General features: G+C 38.3%; 1 protein-coding gene across 1 annotated transcript; it reads right to left on the bottom strand.

Annotated features, from left to right (window-relative positions):
• Positions 1 to 2,498: 2,498 nt before the first annotated feature.
• LOC129537267 (killer cell lectin-like receptor 5) lies at positions 2,499 to 21,138 on the bottom strand. Its single transcript, XM_055396805.2, has 9 exons — positions 20,473 to 21,138; positions 19,060 to 19,160; positions 17,489 to 17,605; positions 15,166 to 15,255; positions 13,508 to 13,744; positions 10,379 to 10,521; positions 8,282 to 8,388; positions 3,085 to 3,232; positions 2,499 to 2,999 (listed from the first exon to the last, which is right to left on the bottom strand). The coding sequence occupies exons 3-8, from the start codon at positions 17,601 to 17,603 to the stop codon at positions 3,094 to 3,096; spliced, it is 831 nt and encodes a 276-aa protein (XP_055252780.2). The 5' UTR covers positions 17,604 to 17,605; positions 19,060 to 19,160; positions 20,473 to 21,138; the 3' UTR covers positions 2,499 to 2,999; positions 3,085 to 3,093.
• Positions 21,139 to 21,955: the final 817 nt, after the last annotated feature.

Genomic DNA, 21,955 nt, shown 5'->3' with positions numbered 1-21,955 from the left:
CTGGCATATTGAGTGCAACACTTTCACAGCATCATCTTTTAGGATTTGAAGTAGCTCAACTGGAATTCCATCACCTCCACTAGCTTTTTACGTAGTGATGCTTCCTAAGGCCCACTTGACTTCACATTCTAGGAAGTCTAGCTCTAGGTGAGTGATCACACCATCGTGGTTATCTGAATTGTGAAGATCTTTTTTGTAAGCAAAATTGTGTTTGCTTAACCACTAAACCAAGCAAGTTTGCTTAGCAACAAAGCCATACAACAAAAGTACAAGACATGCCCCCAAACAATAAAACAATGGTGGTATGAGACCCACATCCTGCCCTGTGACCTCAGAAAGTTAATGATCCGTAGGACTTGCTCTGTGCACACATGAACAACAATAATTCATGAACCTAGCTTGACCATGTAGGGACAAGAAAACTCCCCTGCCCAACCTGGAGGAGGAGTCGATGATGGAAGCATAAGGACTACTCAAGAAAGACAAGAAAGTTCCTCTCCCCATGCCCACTTTTCCTTTTGTTATTAAACCATACCCCACTAAGTTCTCCGGGAATCGCATTTCTCACCCACCCACTTGTAAACCTGACAAGAGTCCTATTCTAATAAATCAGTTCTTATCTACCGCTTTTCCTCTCACTGAATCCCTCTCTGTGCTGAGACATAAAGGACTGTGGTACTGAGAGAGTAGTAGGCGGGAAGGTCAGGGGTCTCCAAACAAAGAAAATAGGCTGCAAGTGTCAGACATTTTTTATCTCTCCCTTAAGCGGCAGGAAGAAACAAACTGGTGTTGCATTTTTTCCCCTTCTCTGTAGAAATTTAAAAAGAGGTTTCTCTTAAAATGCTGTGTTGCCATAATGACACCTGATTCCACCTGAACTTAATTTTTCTCAAACCTTTAGCTAACCAGTGCATTTTTCTTATGGAAATGTTCGTCTTACGCTATGTTAATGTGCTATGTATTTACCCCAGACTCTGTCTTCAAGTCAGTTCCACCTAAAGGCTCAGAACCAGAACTGACTTGACAAACCAGTATGCTATACTGTTGCAGCCACACGTTCTGGGAAACAAACCCACTCAGGAGGACAATGCAGATAGTGGAGTGCAATTTATGACACCGGCGGGCCCAAGGCAGAGTCTCCTCTTAACCAAGGATCCGGATCATTTTTTGTGAAAACCTTATATACCCTACCCCAAACCCACTTCCCCCAATTCCCTGAAACTAGTCTGAACAAAAGAAAAGAAAGATACAATCAAAGTTAATCCATGATTCATATGCCTTAAGCCTAGGTAGTTAACAGTGGACAATTGTCGATAGGCCTGAGGTCATACCCCAATAAGCATAATAGAATGCATGATTCTATTCGGTTACACAGATAATTAGGGTATTCTTTTAGGCGACAGAGAGCGCTGGGGCTCTTCCTTCCAGGGGCCTGGCTTTTCTATTGGTATATAATTTCCATAAATACTGGGCTTATAGCTCAAAGTCCACAGTCCCGCCCAAGATGGAGTCCTGGTTTCAAGATAGAGCTTGTTCTGTTTCCTCCTTCAATACATTGTTCTCCTAATCTATGTTAATGAAACTATATATTTCTATTGAAATCTGCCTTTCTTCAAGATTCATGTCAATTATTTTATGATTCACCTGGTGTCCATGTTATCTCAAAAATGCATGTTGTAGGTGAGGGGCCTAGTGCCATTCTCTGAATTTTGAGATATTTCCTTTCTTTAATTAGCAGACTGCTAGTAGCTATATAACATCAAGTTAAAGACTAGCAGGGTGGCACTCTTTCTGCCCCCTTCTGATGTCTATGTCAGAAGCTTTCTCTATCTCTTTTATACTTTAATAAAACTTCATTACCCAAAAGCCCTGAGTGATGAGTCTTTGGCCCCAGATTGAATTCTCCTCCAGAGGCCAAGAATCCTGGCATCTTTCGTGGTTCAGCAACAACCTTTCAGCACCAGAGCTCTTCTGAGCCACCACCACAACACCAATCTGCTGCACAACTAGTTGAGGCATTAGTTTTATGAGAAAAATGAGTGGTAGGAATAGAAAGTGATACATTCAACTATGGCTTCATAGCCTATTACAGAGACAAGGGGATTGGTGGCTATTTTTTACAGCTCTTTTTATAGCTATATTTTTTATAGTTACATGATAAGAAATTATGTCTTTTTTCTTCTTCCTTTTCCACTACCACTTTGTATAAGAAGTGATGGTGGAATTCATCATTGTAACACTGTGTTTCAAATTATGAAGGGCCATGTCTATAGCTGATGGGGAGGACTGTGTATCAATTGGAACTCTGCTATCGGTTGTTCAGTTGCTCAGTCATATCCAACTCTTTGCTACCCAAGGACTGCAGAGCACCAGGCTTCCCTCATAGTACTGTACCAGTGCTAAATTTCCTTATTTTGACAATTGTTCTATGGTTAAAGAGGACAAAATCCTTGTTCTTGTGAAATATTTAGACAAAGGGGCATAATGTCCTAAATTTATTATCAAATGAGTCAGCAAGGAAAGAGACAGAGAGAAAGAAACTATAAATGCATATACAGTAAAATTTAAACAAATGGTAATCATGGGTAAAAGTTACGTGATATTTCTTTGTACTACTGTTTCAACTATTCAGTAAGATTGAAATTATAGCAAAATTATTTTTAATGAGAGTTAAGTATCTAGATGGGGTGGGAGGAAGGATAACTACTTTTTAGCTATTGATTATGATCTCTCAAAGCCAGAGTCTATTGAAATGATTTATCCTATTGATAAGGAAAAAACTCAAGCTATTTATCAAAGTTGTCTGATTCTAGGGGTGTTTTAGGAAAACAAAAAGCAATTCCTCAAAACCATTAAAAGAGAGGGGTAACTGCTGTCTAAAGACAAAATGGTTCTCTCTACCCCAAGAAGACACATGGCATCTGATTTCTTCGATCACAGTCCAAAAGAGCGTTTTCTCTTCCTCTTCCATCTCATCTGTTTCTACAGTGAACTAAGTCCTGCAGTCAAAAACATTAATTTGTAGTTAACCACAAATTACTATAGAAAACCAAAAACAAAAAAATTTACAAAATTCCATTTCACCTTTTCTTCTTAGTGTTTATTGAAGTAATCAATTCTCTTCTTGCAGATACAATTATAGGTGTTATTGCAATTAATAGTTTCTACTCTTGTTGAGGTTAAAAATGCACATCCACTTTTCCCAAAACGATAATCCGTTATTGTCAAATTACTGTAGGACAGAAAACATATACGGTCAACTGTTTAATTCTGCAGCTTACAACAACATAAATCATATTTTTAAGTCTGTTTTCTAAATATCTGGCCTATGAAAAAGCAAGAGAGTTCCAGAAAAACATCTATTTCTGCTTTATTGACTATGCCAAAGCCTTTGACTGTATGGATCACAATAAAATGTGGACAATTCTGAAAGAGATGGGAATACCAGACCACCTGACCTGCCTCTTGAAAAACCTGTATGCAGGTCAGGAAGCAACAGTTAGAACTGGACATGGAACAACAGACTGGTTCCACATAGGAAAAGGAGTACATCAAGGTTATATATTGTCACCCTGCTTATTTAACTTATATGCAGAGTACATCATGAGGAACGCTGGGCTGGAAGAAGCACAAGCTGGAATTAAGATTGCCAGGAAAATATCAATAACCTCAGATATGCAGATGACACCACCCTTATGGCAGAAAGTGAAGAGCAACTAAAAAGCCTCTTGATGAAAGTGAAAGAGGAGAGTGAAAAAGTTGGCTTCAAGCTCAACATTCAGAAAACAAAGATCATGGCATCTGGTCCCATCACTTCATGGGAAATAGATGGAGAAACAGTGGAAACAGTATCAGACTTTATTTTGGGGGGCTCCAAAATCACTGCGGATGCTGATTACAGCCATGAAATTAAAAGACGCTTACTCCTTGGAAGGAAAGTAATGACCAACTTAGACAGCATATTAAAAAGCAGAGACGTTACTTTGCCAACCAAGGTCCAGCTAGTCAAGGCTATAGTTTTCCAAGTGGTCACGTATGGATGTGAGAGTTGAATGTGAAGAAAGCTGAGCGCCGAAGAATTGATGCTTTTGAACTGTGGTGTTGGAGAAGACTCTTGAGAGTCCCTTGTACTGCAAGGAGATCCAACCAGTCCATTCTAAAGGAGATCAGTCCTGGGTGTTCATTGGAAGGACTGATGCTAAAGCTGAAGCTCCAATACTTTGGCCACCTTATGTGAAGAGTTGACTCACTGGAAAAGACTCTGATGCTGGGAGGGCTGGGAGTAGGAGGAGAAGGGGACGACAGAGAATGAGATGGCTGGATGGCATCACCGACTCGATGGATGTGAGTTTGAGTGAACTCCGGGAATTGGTGATGGACAGGGAGGCCTGGCGTGCTGTGATTCATGGGGGTTGCAAAGAGTCAGACACGGCTGAGCGACTGAACTGAACTGAACTGAATTGAAATATTAACAATAAGTTCATCACTAAAAGATTTTCAGGATTTCCATAATGGTCCAGTAACTAAGACTCCACACTCCCAATGCAAGGGGCGTGGATTCAATCCCTGGTCAGAAAACTAGATCCCACATGCCAACAAGCCACAACTAAGAGTTCACATGAAACAATGAAAGATCCTGTATATTTGAAACTAACAGTCAGCTCAGCCAAATAAATAAAATAAAATAAAAGATTTTCTATTGTCTTTAGCCCATTAAATAGAATAACATCTTGATCACATCTATAACTTCACATTTTGTTTCACACTGGGAATTTTTGATCAGAGAACAATATTGCTAGTTGAGATCATGACATAGTAACCTGCTTTCTTGTGTTAATTATTTCAATTAAAATGAGATATTTAAAAGGAGAGGAACTGAATTTCTATGATACAGGTAACAAGGTCACACATGAATATAATTTAAGAAGAAAAAGTAGAATTGGAATATAGGCAGAGATGAAGTTGTTTAATGGATGTTTTATATCTTTTCTTTCCCTCTCTTCCAGTTAGCTACGAGGCTGTTACCCCCATCAGTTCAGTTCAGTTCAGTTCAGTCACTCAGTCGTGTCCGACTCTCCGCGACCCCATGAATCACAGCACGCCAGGCCTCCCTGTCCATCACCAACTCCCAGAGTACACCCAAACTCATGTCCACAGAGTCGGTGATGCCATCCAGCCATCTCATTCTCCGTCGTCCCCTTCTCCTCCCGCCCCCAACCTTTCCCATTATCAGAGTCTTTTCCAGTGAGTCAACTCGTCGATTCAGGTGGCCAAAGTATTGCAGTTTCAGCTTTAGCATCAGTCCTTCCAATGAACACCCAGGATTGATCTCCTTTAGAATGGACTGGTTGGATCTCCTAGCTAATAGTTATTAACTAAAACATTAAAATTTCACTGAAAAAATATCTAAAACAGGATCTCTGTTTCAGCAAAGTGGTGGATTAGGGGAGAACTATCTTCCTGTTAAAAATAGTTTAAAATGCTGAAACAAAATATTTTAAAACCTCTTGAGCAATTTCATGGACTGGCAAGAGGCAGATTCATGCTCAGGCTATGAAGGTTAAGCAAAGATGGAAACCCAGAAGGGTAAGTGAAGCACTGAAACCAGTCTTTCCCTCAGACGTAGCAGGCTAAAGAATGAATTCTGCCCAAGATGAAAATTCTATTGGGTTGTTCAGAAAAGCTCATAACACCTTACTGGAAAACCCGAACCAACTTTTTGACCAACTCAATTCATAGAAAACAAGCTACCAAAAGGGTTGAGACAAAAATGATATATTTTCAATAAAAACCACTTTAGTACTGTCTTGAATCTTGAATTTAAGCAGAAGAGAAAAGGAATAATCCCACCTAACAATCCAAAATCACAAACTACCCCTTATGCAGTTTGCACTTGCTGTATTACCGAGGAATACTTGAATATGCTACAGGTAAAAAAGAAACAATTAAGGAAGATAAATGAAACTAAATAGCTTGAGAGGCACATGCAGAAAGTACCAGATGTGTTAAGTAAGTTAGTAATTTATGTGATTTGTTAGATATAGTAAGCAGAGGGCTTCACTTGGCAGTAAAGAATCCACCTGCCGATGGAGATGTAGGTTCAATCCCTGAGTTGGAAAGATCCCCTGGAGAAGGAAATAGCAACCCACTCCAGTATTTTGACCTGGAAAATTCCATTGACAGAGGAACCTGGTCAGCTACAGTTGAAGGGTTGGACACAACTGAGCAACTGAGCGCAAAGACAAAGAGTAAGTAGAACCCATGTGTGCTGAACATAGAAAAGGAAGAAAGAATCAAGCAGACATAAAATATCATACATAAAATATACATGATGAACATAGACACTCTACATTCATTCCTAAGTTTGTCACCCATGGGTGACACTCATTATGGCCCCCTGACTGAGGAACTTAGTGGAATCCATAGTTGCCCCTCAAGTTAATTGCTCTAACCAGGCATGTTTGCTCCTGTATCCACCCAGTAGAGAAAAGGTATGTGCTGGCCACAAGAACCTTCTGTCTGTTGGCCCCCTTACTCAAAATCTCAAGTCTGGTCCTTCTACCATTGTCAGGGAAGTGTGATACCACAGAGCCAGGTCAGATGAAGAGTGTGTAACTTAGGATCCAGGGCATCTTTTCACACACTTGCCCCTTCTCCTAACTGACAACCTATCCCATGTCATCCAAGTGTGATAGGCTATCCCATTTCTTTCCTCTTGCATAGCGCTATGTGTTTAACTTGGATTTGATTAATTATGCAATGTGAGCATCTTATTTTGGCCCTGAAAGTGTTCACCTGAAACTGTACTCACAGACTATGATTCCATTAAGGTTGTTTCCTGAATGGCATCTCTGGTAGGTTTGCAGCCCAGAATCACACTACTTGCAGAGCCCAAATTTAGAATTAAAAACTGCTCAGATTCACAGTGCCCCAAGACAGCCAACAAAGGCAAATTTTTTCCTTGAGGAAGCCACCTTCATCTCAATCCTCAAATAATTTCCAGAGGCTCAAAAAAAAAAAAAAAATCACTAACCACTACAAAGAAAATAACATCATGAACAAAAGACATGATAGGTTGGACCCACAAAACTTCAAACATTAAAATGACCAGATACCAAATATAAATTGAGGATGATAAATATCTTTCAAGAAATCAATAAATTCAAGACAGTTTGAATACATGAGTAACTAGCAAGCAGATTTGAAGATGTAAGAGAACTCTTAGAAATAAAAAATGTAACAGTTCAGATTAAAAAAAAATCATTAAATAGCAGATTATAACTAAATGTAAACACAAGAGTTCACAAAGTACTGCACTTAATAGAAGGACTATAGAGAGGATGTGGGCATGTGTATCTGTATATGTTTTATTTACATTTATGTTTAGAGAGAAGGCAATGGCAAGCCACTCCAGTACTCTTGCCTAGAAAATCCCATGGACAGAGGAGCCTGGTGGGCTACAGTCCGTGGGGTCGCTACTAGTTGAACACGACTGAGTGACTTCACTTTCACTTTTCACTTTCACACATTGGAGAAGGAAATGGCAGCCTGCTCCAGTGTTCTTGCCTGGAGAATCCCAGGGACGGGGGAGCCTGGTGGGCTGCCATCTATGGGGTCGCACAGAGTCGGACACGACTGAAGCGACTTAGCAGCAGCAGCATAATTAATATAAACTACTAATACAAAGACTTCCCGGTGGCTCAGTGGTAAAGAATCTGCATGCAAAGCAGGAGATGCAGGAGACACGGGTTCAATCCCAGGGTTGGAAAGATCCCCTGGAGAAAGGAATGGCAACCCACTCCAGTATTCTTGCTTGGGAAATCCCATGGACAGAGGAGCTAGGTGGGCTACAGTCCATGGGGCCACAAAAGTCAGACACGACTTAGTGACTAAACCACTGCCACCACCACTAATACAAAGGAGTTTCAAGTGAATTTTGAGGATACTCAAAATACTTATTTGTGGTTGTGGAAGGGATCACTATGGCTAACTCAGGATGGTCCAATCACATCACATTCCCTTACTTTATGATTCTGTTTTAGTCTGTGGTCCTCATAACACATACTTCTGAACATCTGTTTAGCATCATAATTTTATATTAATAACTGTATGATGCTTCTCTTCCTTTTTAACTATATACTTCCTGAAACACTTTTTAAATCATTCTCCTTACTAATGACTTCTACCTGAAAATGAGTTGAGCTACATGAAGATTCTTTTTAGAAACAATCATTCCAACCCAATACCAATATAAGAGTTTGAATGCATCCCGGAAACTTACAGCCTAGAAGGTATGCCATTGTCAATCCATTTCCACCTATTTTCCATTTTGCTAAATGATAATCCAATCCAGTAGGAATTTTGACAAGTCTGGGATTGAAGGAGGTTCTATAAAGGAAACAAAACATATCATGGGACCAAATTACCATCTGTTAAATGAATGAAAATAAGGTCAGGTGAAAGATCTAGCTGTTTCTCCTACCAGTGGTCTGCTAATTTCTACATGATCCTTCATCCCTCCTTCCTAGAAGACTCTCTCTCCCTTCAACCAGTGTATTTTCATTTTCCAAAGTAATTTTCATCTAATAGTTTATTTCTGTTACAAATGGCTGCCACTCTAATAGGTTATTTAAAATGTGGAAAAGTTTAAATCTAAATATCTAACAATAGAAGAGTTGTTAAATAATACATGACATTTTATGAAACCATTCAAAGTCATGCTCCAGAGAAAACTTAAAACTTAAGAAAAATAATCATTACATATTCCAAGTGAAAGAAGAAATCTTCTAAACAAATTATTAAAATTACAAATGTCTGTGGGGATGTGAGCATTAGAGCCTTCAACTTCATTAAAAAAAAAAAAAAAGACTTGCTGTAGTTCAGTAGTTGGAAGGGGTGGAGGGAAACAGGGCCATATTTGGAAATATTTACTATGCCCCCAAATGTAATATATCAAAGTGACATAGTACATAATGTCTGATTAAATGACTGAATATATTTCTAAATATAATTTTAATTATTTTAGTGCAACAAACATAAAAAATTATTTTATGACTTGACATCATAATTCTTTCATGTTATGATTTAAAATATCTGCTAGATTTGCATAGAAATTTTGTTTTGTTTATCTAGATAATAAGAGATTTCAGACTGATAGTTGCAACTGTTTCTCTGCAAAAACACATTTGTGTGTGTGGATAGTTTTTATTTGCAATAAATTTAAAAGATAAATGCAATATTATTGTCACTGTATTTTCTCTTTTTACAATTCTTTTTGAGAGATATACATATTGATATAATATATACAAATACTGATCAAGTAAATGCTACCTACATGCATGCATGCTCAGTCACTCAGTTGTGTCCGACTTTTGAGACACCAGACTGTAGCCTGCCAGACTTCTCTGTCCATGGGATTATCCTGGCAAGAATACTGGAGTGGGTTGCCATTACCTCCTCCAGAATGTTGCCTACAGATGCAATGAAAATTACCATAAATCTAATTTGTAAAACTACCACCACTTTTATATTTCTCATTATTATCTACATTTTTCAGGTGGGAAAACTGAGGCCCAGAGCAGTTAAGTAATTTGCCTAGGGTCACCCAGCTAGTAAGCAGTAGAACTGAATTCAGTACCAGGCAGTCTGGCTCCTGGATTCCTAATAGTAACTACTAAACTACACTGCCTTTGGATTTTCAGTTACCACCTATAGGAAAAAAATAACTGCTGGCTCCAGGCTGCCATTTACTGAAGGGTTAAGTACTACATCAAAGGAAAGGCATGCTTTTTCTTCAGAGTCCTAAGTAAAGGAGATGATTGCAAAGACCCAAATTGCATCTTCAAGGGGGTTTCCATTTTGGAACTAATCATGTTCATCATGATAGATAATATGTATTGAATGCTTATAAAATAGCAAGCACATTCCTATTAGCAGGCAAGTTTTACTGCTCATTAACTTTTTATCTTTCTTATGGAAAACAAGAAGGTATTTGAGAATAGCATTCACCAAGAAGGAAATATTTACTAGGGATTGTGATGAATGCCACACTCAGCCCATCAATTTCGATCTCCAAGAAGCAACCGCCACTCCTACCCTCAAGGAGGCTCTCTGTGTAACAGTCTTCATGTTCTTCAGTTCTTACTTTTAAGTAATTAGCTTAACAGAAGGAAAGACCAAAGATATTTCACTAGAAAAATGTTTTGTTTGATTTTTTTTGAGACTCTTAACTATACAATTTTTGTTCACTTGACAGTCATGACACAAGGAATAACTGAAGTTTCCTTTTTCTAAACTCCCCCATTTTCTCAGTATCTTGGACCCAATGGTGAGAGACAGCAGCCTAGAGGATAAAAGTACATATAACAACCCATGATACCAGTTCTTCTGCATCATCTATCTTCAAAAGAGATGAATCGTGACTTTGGCAAGTCTGTTTACATCTCATCCAGTTATTAGTTTCAGCAGTAAAGTAGTAACAGTTTACTCCCCAACACCACCAGGAGACTTCCTTGAGTTTGCCTATAATACATAAGGTGAAGCATTAAACGTCTTTTCATCTGGTATTTTGTTAAGCAGAGGAAGATATTTATCAGCCCTCCATAACTCAAAAAATCTTAACAGCTTTCAATAATGACAATGTGAGTTTAATCAGAAGTCTGGAATGCCGAGAGAACTCTGCATTCCCATAGTCTTAGCAGCAATGTTCACGATAGTCAAGGAATGGAAACAACCCAAATGTCCATTGATGGATGAAGAAAATGTGATCTATTCTAGAGGGAATATTAATTTTCCAGCACTAGGCTTCTGAGGTTATGAAAACAGAGATAGAGAACAATTGAGAAGCACATACTTGATTAACCAAAGGTGACTACTTTTACAGAATCAACATTGTTTTTATTGCCCTGTATCAAGAAACACAACAATTAACAATGTCATGTTTACTTTTTTGTCTATTGCCAAAACTAAATATAGAGTTCATACATATAAAAAAATAAAGGGAATATTACTCAGCCTTAAGAATGAAATCTTGCCATCAGTAACTGCATGGATGAAACATGAGGATAACTATGCTAAGTGAAATAAGCCAGTGACAAAGGGCAAATAGCGCATGATTCCACTTGTATGAGATGTAAAAAGTAGTCAAACAGAAAGTAGAAAAGGGGTAGCTGGGGGATGGGAAAGGGCTGTTGTTTCATGGGTACACAGTTTCAGTTACTCAAGGTGAATAAATTATAGAGATCTGCTGTACAACATGGTGCCTGTAGCTAATAATGAATCGAACACTTAAAAACTTGTTAAAAGAGCAGAACTCATGCTAAATGTTCTTACCACAGAGCAGAAAAGGACATAAGAAAACTTTTGAAGGTGAGAGATATGCCTATTACCCTAATTGTGGATGGTTTTTCCCATATATACATATGTCCCAACTCATCAAGTTGCATACATTTATTATATGCAGCTTTTTGCATATTAATAATACCTCAGAAAAGCTGTTTTTATAATAATAAAATTAACTTTATAAATGTTTAGAGATTCTGAAATGCCTTCTAAATAAAATTAAAATTATTTTTTGGAAATTTTTCTTGTCCTCATCGTTTACAATATACCAAATCAAAATATTATTCATCCTTCAAAGTATGTTTATGATTATTTATAGAAGACAAAACTAACAGTCTAATAAAGGAAACATTTAAATTGTTACAAATGCAATGCAATAATATACAATATTAAAAGATATGTTTGTGAGGAGTATTTAAAACTATGGAAGAGGCTTCCCTGGTGGCTCAGTGGTAAAGAATTTGCCTGGTAATGCAGGACATCCAGGTTCAAGCCCTAATCTGGGAAGATCCCACATTCCATAGAGCAACGAAGCCCATGTGCCATGGCCATCAAGCCTGTGCTCTAGAGCCTAGGAACTGCAACTATTGAGCCCCTGTGCCATGACTACTGAAGCCAGTGTGCCCTAGAGCACATGTTCCACACCAAGAGAAGGCACCACAATGAGACGTCGACATACTGCAACTAGAGAGTAGCCTCGTCACAACTAGTGAAAAGCCCGTGCAGCAACAAAAACCCAGCACATTGAACCTGGACTGGCGATTTGTTTCACATATGATAATATACATGTTTCAATGCCATTCTCCCAAATCATCCCACCCTCACCGGTGGGAGGGGGGTTCAAGATGGGGAACACATGTACACCTGGGGCAGATTCATGTCAATGTGTGGCAAAACCTATACAATAATGTAAAGTTAAAAAAAAATAAAATAAAAAGCAGAGACATTACTTTGCCAACAAAGATCCATACAGTCAAAAAAAAAAAAAAAAAAAAACCCAGCACAGCCCAAAGTAAATAATTTTTTTAAAAAGACTATGGAAAAATGGTCACAGAAAGGAAAAAAAATAAGATGTAAACATTTCTACAGCCTGAAATCTAAATTTTTTGTAGGTAGTAAAAAATAAAACAAAAGAAACAAAAAAATAAAATATTATTAATTATTCAGTAATAGAAACAGTACATTTCTACTAACTACCATACCTAAATGATATCAAATATGCCAAATCTCTTTGCATAACAAACACTAAACAAAATATTTAGAAGTTGATTAATCAGGCCAATTCATTCCATCATTATGAATAACAGAGTTTATTATCGTATGAGATTTAATATTCTTATTTCTTAGATGTTTTGAATAGTATCATCACACAATGTTACACAAACAGCAACACTCTGGCAAGTCTTGTAGATGTATTACAAGGAATACGCATGTCTGTGCTCAGTCACTTCGGTCTTGTCTGACTCTTTGCGATCCTATGGAGTGTAGCCTGCCAGGCTCCTCTGTCCATGGGATTCTCTAGGCAAGAATACTGGAGTGGGTTGTCATGCCCTCCTCCAGGAGAACCTCCCTACCCAGGGATTGAACCCACGTCTCCTGCGTCACCTGCATTGCAGGCAGGTTCTTTACCACTGAGTCACCAGGGAAGCCCACTGGAGGGAGTACACATTGATCAAAAAATAGATCAAATATCTGAAGTCAGTGCAGAATGGAAACACAAACACACAGTTATCTCTACAACAACATACAAATAAAATGACTTGCATTTATTTTAGCGTAAATGTATTTTTACTAATAGTCTCCATATTTCATGTCAGCAACAAAGTTGAAGTGTCTAATTTGCCCGCAGGTCCAAAGCAATCCAAATTTTCAGGGGCCCTGATATAATACTATTTCACCTTCTGGGAGCATAAGAAGGCAAGAACTGCAATTGAGTTTGGAAAGTATAAGACTATTCACCCAAACATGATTCCTGGTATCTCAATCCTATATTTGAGATAAGCAAACTCAAATAACCATTTTACATCTAAGAGGCACAAATTAAAAGTTGTCTAGCAGACCTGGATCCCTAGCACATAACATAAGCCTGTATTAAGCCTCAAAACTTTTGGAGGAGGAATAAGCAATGGAAAATTGTGCAATCTTCAATTCAAGATTTCCTCCATACCTGTATTTGGCAAAGACTCTGAAGACTTCTTTTCTTGATAGCATCCCTTCTTTTCTATAAAGAGTAAGCCCAATCCTTTTATTCGCTGAAGAGTTTCATTTAGTCTATCACATTCTGAAGTCTTCTTTGTCAAAAGCTGCTTCTTTAAGTAGTTGTCATTTTGCATAACATCATACTTCTGACTGAGGTTCCATAGAATTTCCTCCTGTTGATGTTTTTCTTGAATATACTGGAAAACTAAAATTAACAGCATAGGCATAATTTTTAAAGTACTGAAAAAGCTTCACTGTTGAAATTAGGACAGTAGAAAAGAAATCTCACTTTGACAACCAAACTATTTCATTCCTTTAATTATTAATTTTACATTTAGAAAGTAACACCTCTACAATGTGACCATATAAATTGAAACACCAGATTTCTCACTATGGGCCACCTAACTGTAGAATAAATAAGTCATGATTTCTAAATAAAATGATGATGGCACCATCTAAGCATTCAGTTCAATTTCTTTGTAAGTTAGTGTGTCATCTACAAACAGATACCAAAGAAGAAACTGACCAACACTTAGCAACACATCTTCTGACTGTGAAAATCTACACTAAACACCATGAAGAAACAGCACCAATATCATTGGAATAGACAGAATATCCATAAGAAAAAAGAGAGGAAGACCCAAATACATAGTTTTATCTGAGTGTAACATATTAGTACTTTTCCCTGAAGATGTCAAGGAACTCAAATGAAAGCTAAAGGCCACATTCAAGATCATCTAACATCCATGCATAGACTCACTTATTTTACTAAATCATTTCCTTATTATAGATTTTTTTAAAAATTAAGAGAAATGTAATTCATTGCAAACAGTTGTTTCTCAAAGAATTTGTATCTGAGATTCAAAGTGATGTAAATTTAGAAGGTGGACTATTACAACAGTTCCCCCTTAACCTTGGTTTTCCTTTCTGCAGTTTGAGTTACCCTGTCAACCACAACCTGAAAATATTAAATGGAAAATTCCAGAAATAAGTAATTCATAAGTTTTAAATTGCACACATTTCTACATAGTGTGATGGAAACTCGCGCCATCCCTCCTGTGTTTCCCAGGAAGAGGAATCATTCCTTTGTCACGTGTATCCCACTCTCATCAGTCAGCTGGTAGCATTCATCAGATGACTGTCGGGGTATGCAGTGCTTGTATCCAACCCTTATTTCACTTAATAATGGTCTGAAATCACAAGAGTAGTAATGCTCACAATTCAGATATTCTCTTACTGTGCTTAAATTATAATTTAAAATTTATCGTAGGTGTGAATGAATAGGAAAAAACCATAGAATGTACAGGGTTCAGTGCTATCTGTGATTTCAGGCACCACTAGGGGTCTGAGATGGTATCCCCCATGGAAAAGGGGGTCTTCTGTGCTAAGTCCTATATCAGGAAGAACGTTAACATGCCTTACACAGAACGAGACAGCTTCAGAGATACAGGAATAGATAAAATGAAGATCACACTGTGATTGTATCTGGGGAAAACATCACTAAGAAAGAACTCCCTGGAACATTCTCTGATTATAGCCATGGAACAATTGATAGAGCATGGTTGGTACCTACACAGTGAGTGGTTATTTCTATTACTCAGACTTGGATGTATTTCAGTTACTTACTCTTTATACCCAGCACGGTGATTGTCATCAAGAGAAGTAAACAGAGGATCCCAAGAGTCACTGCAATGCCATGCCAGGGCACTGAAGACTCTTTAAATAAAGAAGGAAGAAAGTGATCATTGGGGACAGAGCCTGGCCCACTACTCATCTTAACCTGGACACCATTTGAAACATAGAAACAATCTTCTCTAAAAATTTTCAGAAACTACCCCGGTGGTCCAGTGGTTTAGAATCTGCCTTGCAATGCAGGCGATACCAGTTCAATCCCTGGTCCAGAAAGATTCCATATGCTGCCGGGCAACTAAGCCCATGAACTGCAACTACAGAGCCTGTGTGCTACAACTACTGAAGCCCTCCGCCCTAGAACCTCTGTGTGTGTGTGTGTGTGTGTGTGTGTGTGTGTGTGTGTGTCAGGAGTCTGACTCTTGGCGACCCCATGGACTGTAGCCCACCTGGCTCCTCCGTCCACGGGATTTCTCAGGCAAGAGTTCTGGAATGGGTTGCCATTTCCTGGTCCAGATTTTTGCAATCCAGGGATCGAACCCCAGTCTCCTACATTGGCAGGAGGATTCGTTACCACTGTGCCACCTGGGAAGCCCCTGTGCTCTTCAGCAAAAGAAGCTTCCACAATGAAAAGCCGATGAACAGCAACAAAGAATAGCCCCCGCCACCGCAACTAGAGAAAGTCCAAAAACAGCAACCGAAGACCCAGCACAGGCAAAAACAGATACATAAAATTTTTTAAAATGTTTTACAGAAATCCATGATACAAACTGTTTTTAATTTGCCATCTAGTAATTATAGTTTTAAAATCTTGGGTATTTTTACTTACATTCACCCATTGCAGAAATTCTACACCACAAGAAGCATATTGAAGGATTTTTAAAATGCCTCCATTACAAAAGCACAGACAGGTGTGTGTCGGGGGCCGGGGGGGGGGGGGTGTTCAATCATGTATGACTCTTTGCAACCCTATGGACTGTAGCCTGCCAGGCTCCTTTGTCCACAAAAGCACAAACAGCAATAAACACAATACTCATTTATGAGGATCCACAATGACAGGCATATTTCTGTGATCACAACTAATCATGAAGAAGAAGGAAACAACAGGCAATATTCATAAGAAATTGGTATCCAAGAGTGAGTATTCTGAAGCTGCAAATGTTACTGAGCTCCATCTCTTAAAGAACTTCCTAGAAATCAATTTTTCTTCATTTATCTTCAAAATGTTTTTCTCTAGCAATGCTCTATTTATTCTCCTACTTTCAAGATCCTCTATATACATATATATTTATATATATATCCAAAATTTATATCTCTGATGGACCCTACATTAAATCAGTAAAAGTCATGTTCAGTTTAGAGTCTGTGACACTGTTTGAAGGTACAGAGAGAGAATGGAAAAGTTAGAATGCCCTTTTGATTTGAACATTTTTTGTTTCTTCATTGCCATTAAGGTTTGGTAAATATTTAAGACATCAAAAATACCTTTTGTCTGAATAAAATCACTGCTTCTAATGCATATTTCTCATGTCTTCACATTCTGGAAGACATTTCTCTAGGAAGTGCAATGTTTTCTTGAGACTCGACGTCTCTCACTTTGTAAGCCCTCACAAGGGACTTCCCTGGCCATCCAGTGGTTAGGACTCCGTACTTCCAATGCAGGGTGTGCAGATTTGATTAGTTGGGGAGCTAAAAAAGAGTCCTTGTGAATTTTTCTTGTCCAAATTTGAATAAAAACACTCTATTACCATCTCAAGTTTAAAAGAATGCATCAATTTCTCCATTCTCACAACTGTTTTTTTTTTTTTTTTTTTTTTAAAGATCATTAAAGACCATTACCTGGAGAAGGAAATGGCAACCCACTCCATGTTCTTGCCTGGAGAATCCCAGGGACGGAGGAGCCTGGTGGGCTTCCGTCTAGGGGGTCACACAGAGTCGGACACGACTGAAGTGACTCAGCAGCAGCAGCAAAGACCATTATGGTTTCTTATTATCAACTGAACACCTAGAATATGGATAGAACTTTTTATTTCTAAAGCCAAAAGTCTGACAGTCCATAAGAGGGCTTCCCCTGGTGGCTCAGTGGTAAAGAATCCACCGGCAGTGCAGGATCCACAGGAGATACAGGTTTAATCCCTGGTTTGGGAAGATCCCCTGGAGGAGAAAATGGCGCTTCACTCTGGGATTCTTCCCTGGGAAATGCCATGGACAGAGGAGCCTGGTGAGCTACAGTCCATGGGGTCACAGAGAGTTGGACACAACTGAAGTGACTAAGCAAGCACACAAGAGTCAGGTGAATCTAGATGTTTCAAACGTGTACCTTTTCCCTCAGTCTTGTCAGGTCTTTGAGTACCATCAGGTCTTAATCTGTTTTGTGACTCTGAAGGTGATTGAAGAAATCTCAGGGTAGAATAAGTTACTTCTTGATCACTCATCTCTAGAGTAAACAAAAGTTTTGCATTAAAACTTTCAACTGAATGATTTCATTCCAAAGAAAAATTAAAATGTCCGTTTGTAAAAATATACTAGGATTAAGAAGATTATGCGTGTGTGCACGCACATGTGGATGTGTGCTCAGTAATTTCTTCAAGGGCCTAAAGTATGTAGACTGAGCCTGATTTATATAAGAAATGAGAAATTTTCAATATTTTTGCTAAAGTCATTTATACTCCTAATAACTATAGCTATGATTATTAGAAAATATGGGAAGAATTTTTTTTAATGTACTGATAGATTAAATAGGCTGGGTCCTATTCTGTTTAGCTCAAAATGTTCAACATATACAAGTGTTAGGCAAAGTGATACCATTACAAATTACTGAGATACTTTTAAAACTATTAATTCAAAAAACAAAAATTATATTTTTTAAGATTTTGAAAAACATAAATATCTTGGCTTAAAATGTATATGTATATATATATATATACACACATATATATTATGTATTCAGATCTACATTATTGATAGTAAAAATTCTTAGAAGGATCGGAATACAGTTTGTGATAATTATTTCTTGACCTGAGTAGATAAATATACTGTGTTGGTCTTTTCAAATATAACATGACTCTACCAAAGTATATCCCATATACCATCTGCAAAAAAAAATTATTGAGGGTTAACACTGCACATTGGTTAACATTTCAGATTCCAGTGCCTCGTGGGAGATGTGCTGAATAAAAATATTTTACATTAGACCCCAGACACTTGGATTTTTAATCCCAAATAATTCTGTGCATATTAAAGAAATAATCTTCTAGCTGCCAGAGAAGCCTACACGAAAATAATATTTGTTAACAGGCAATCTTTGGTTAATACCCATAAAGGATTCTATCAATCAATTGATATCAATATAAAAAGAAACTTTAAACTGTAGATATTTATGATGTACCTTGTTTTTATATTAATCAGTGTGAAAAGATGCTAATAACAGTAAATATGGAAAACAAATAGCACATGTAACTATATTCTTTAATTCTTTTCTTTAGTATCTAAACCCAGTTTCCTAAGGAAAAAGAGTTATTTCTACTACAGAACCCTTAAAGATTGATAAGACAATATGTAAATCATTAGACCTAAATAAAAGTTATTGACCCCCTAAATCCCTCTTTATTTCGATAACACAAAGCAAAAAGTCATAACCAATTTTTTAAAAGAAAATAATTTTCCATAAATGCTGAACTACAGTTTTCGTCTCTTTAGAGTGAATGAAGTTCTAACCCAATCAATTTTTAAAAAATGCTTTCCTATCCATCCTATACTCATGCCAAGTCATTTATAATGAACCATCATATTCTGAGAATCTTTCTTCTCTAGAATCTTTATTTTTTTTAATAAATTGGACTAACAGATACTCAGCTACAAAGATCTGAGACAATAAAAAGCGAACATTACCTGTGTCTGTGCCGTCCAGTGATGCAGATGGAGAAAACTGACCAGAACAAGGTGAGAGAAGTTGACCTTTACAATCCCCGATTCCTCGGGTACATGAGAGGCTGTAAGATGGAGGCAGACATGAATTGTCTTTGAATCATGCTCTAACTCAAAATTTTCTGCCCCTCCTCTTGACCAAAGTGATGAAAGGAAATCGTATGATAAAAGCTGATGTTGACAAGAAAGGAAAATGGTCGTGAATATATGTTCTTCCATTTCAACTAACCAACCACTTCAGGGCTACGTAAAATAACATTCAAAATCTACATTGAAGGAGAGAAAAAACAAATGAACATAGCTTTGGCAGAAACAAAAAGTAAATCTTTTAACAAAAACTTGCATCCTTAGAAACTACTAGCAAAAACAACTGATTAAAATGTAAGTGCATAAATATAGATACATGTACACAAATATTATGACTAAATAAATAAATTGTCTCTTAGAAACTTTCTCTTACAGATTGCTATTTGAAAATAAAAGATTTCAGCATTGAAACATATGCACTACTACATGTAAAGTAGACAGCCAGTGGGAGTTTGATATAAAACTCAGGGAACCCAAAGCTGGTGCTCTGTAACAACCTTGGGGGATGGGTTAGGGAGGGATTCGGGAGAGGAATTCAGGAGAGAGGGGTCACATATAGGCCTATGTCAGATTCATGCTGATGTATGGCAGAGGGCATACATCACAGTATTGTAAAGTAATTATCCTCCAATTAAAATAAATAAATAATTTTTAAAAAAACAAAAAAATAAAAGATTTCTTTTTCCATTTATGTTTATTGCAGATAAACATATTTTAGAAAGTATTTTAAAACATAATTCCACTATAAAATTTTGGTGTATATGCTTCTAGTTTTTTATCTGTATGTTTTGTTTGCTATCAAAGTTGGTGTCATCCCACACACATTACTTTTGATCTCTTGTTTTCGACTGTGTTTCCTCATTTAAAAATATTCATCTAAAATGTGATCTTAAAAACAATTGTATAATTATTATCCATATTGACTGTACCATAATTTATTCAGGATATCCTATATTGCTGGACATTTAGGTTGTATTCAAGTTTTTGTGAATATAAAAATTTTTTGGCCTGTACTTTTGAATATTTTCTTAGGGAAATATTTCAAACAAAATATAAGGTCAAGGGGTATGTACATTAAAGAGCTTTGATATGTATTACCAAATGCCCCCAGAAAAGTTATTCTGTTTATACAACACTGCTGCTGCTGCTGCTAAGTCACTTCAGTCGTATCCGACTCTGTGTGACCCCATAGACGGAAGCCCAACACTAGTTGTATGAAAATGATAATATTTGATATTTTTAAAAGATACTGATGAACTATTCTATTTGGGTTTCATCTATGAATCTTACCTCGTGAAGGCATATGATCTTTCAGCAAAAGGAACTTAATTTCTGTAAGTCTGTTTCTATGAGTCAGATCTTCCCAGAATACCCCCAAATCTCTCAGTGAAGTTCACTTTCATTCGATGCAGATGCTGTCAGTCTTCAGGTGTACATTTCTATGAAATCAATTTACATTGCTCTCCAAATCAGGTGATAATGGTGAATATAGAGTGTGGGGAAAGAGGAGTGAGGTAGAAAACATAAGGTGAAATTGATTATGCAGCGACAAACCCAGCCCTACTTCACCAGGCTCTAAGCACATTCCTTGCTTACCCTTCTCTTCCAGCCACAACCAAACCATCACCCTTTCTTCAGAAGGCATCCCCATTCTTCACCTCCCAGGGTTCCCCAGACTACTTGATAAACACAGTCGGGGGGGCGGTCCTAAGAGGGAGGGTGGTCCTTGGAGGGGGGGCAGTCCTAAGATGGCAGAGGAATAGGATGGGGAGACCACTTTCTCCCCCACAAATTCACCAAAAGAACATTTGAATGCTGAGTAAATTCCACAAAACAACTTCTGAATGCCGGCAGAGGACATCAGGCACCCAGAAAAGCAGCACACTGTCTTCGAAAGGAGGTAGGAAAAAATATAAAAGATAAAAAGAGAGACAAAAGAGGTAGGGACGGAGATCCGTCCCGGGAAGGGAGTCTTTTAAAAAGAGAGAAGTTTCCAAACACCAGGAAACACTCTCACTGGTGAGTCTGTGGAGAGCCTTGGAACCTCAGAGGGCAACATAACCAGGAGGAAAAATAAATAATTAAAACCCACAGATTATGTGCGCAATGATAACTCCCAGTGGAGAAGCAGCGCAGATGCCTGCATCCGCCACTAGCAAGCGGGGGGCTGCGCAGGGAGGCGCGGGCTGCATTTCTTTGGGTAAGGACCGGGTCTGAATGCCTGGAGGGCAATCTAAGGGAACTAACTTGAGATAGCAAACCAGATTGTGGGATAGCAACCCCACGAAAAGCCCTAACCTAAGACACTGCCAGGCCCACTCACAGAACAAAGGACTGAGCAGAACTAGCTGGCTGTGGACTGGCCCATCCCCAACCAGAGACAGGCAGGGGAGGGCAGCCAGAGCCAGAAGGGGGCAATCGCGGCCCCAGAGAGGCATCATCTACCAAACTGCAAGCAGGCTTCGTTGCTAACCAAGACTTCTTGGGATTCTGGACGGTCAACATCTGCCGGGAGGGTCCCAGCCGGAGATCATCTTCCTAGAAGAGACACATGGCACACCTGAGAAGGTGCACCGATTGTACACCCAGAAAACTGAGCAACAGGGACGGGGGAGGCGATAAGTCACAGGGACGGGGGAGGCAATAAGTCACAGCAATGGCGCTCACCAAACACCTGGTCACCGGAGCTGCTCGGACGTGGGAAGGGCATAAAACGCAGGCCCAACCAAGTCTGCACCTTTGCGGAGTACCCGAGTACCTGAACCTAAGCGGC

Source organism: Moschus berezovskii, chromosome 6 (assembly GCF_049115385.1).
Source record: "Moschus berezovskii isolate FMDL1 chromosome 6, NW_MosBer_1.0, whole genome shotgun sequence".
NCBI lineage: Eukaryota > Metazoa > Chordata > Mammalia > Artiodactyla > Moschidae > Moschus > Moschus berezovskii.
Note: the sequence above shows the minus strand (reverse complement) of the source record. Positions and strands in the feature narration are given on the sequence as shown.

Excerpts from the sequence above, each read along its gene's own strand:
- LOC129537267 (XM_055396805.2), bottom strand. The coding sequence starts at position 17,603 with ATGAGTGATCAAGAAGTAACTTATTCTACCCTGAGATTTCTTCAATCA. Across the intron at positions 8,389-10,378 it reads TAGATGATGCAGAAGAACTG|AACCTCCTTCAATCCCAGAC; the intron begins GTATCATGGGTT and ends TTTCCTTTATAG. Across the intron at positions 3,233-8,281 it reads AATGGCATACCTTCTAGGCT|TAATTTGACAATAACGGATT; the intron begins GTAAGTTTCCGG and ends TCTGTCCTACAG.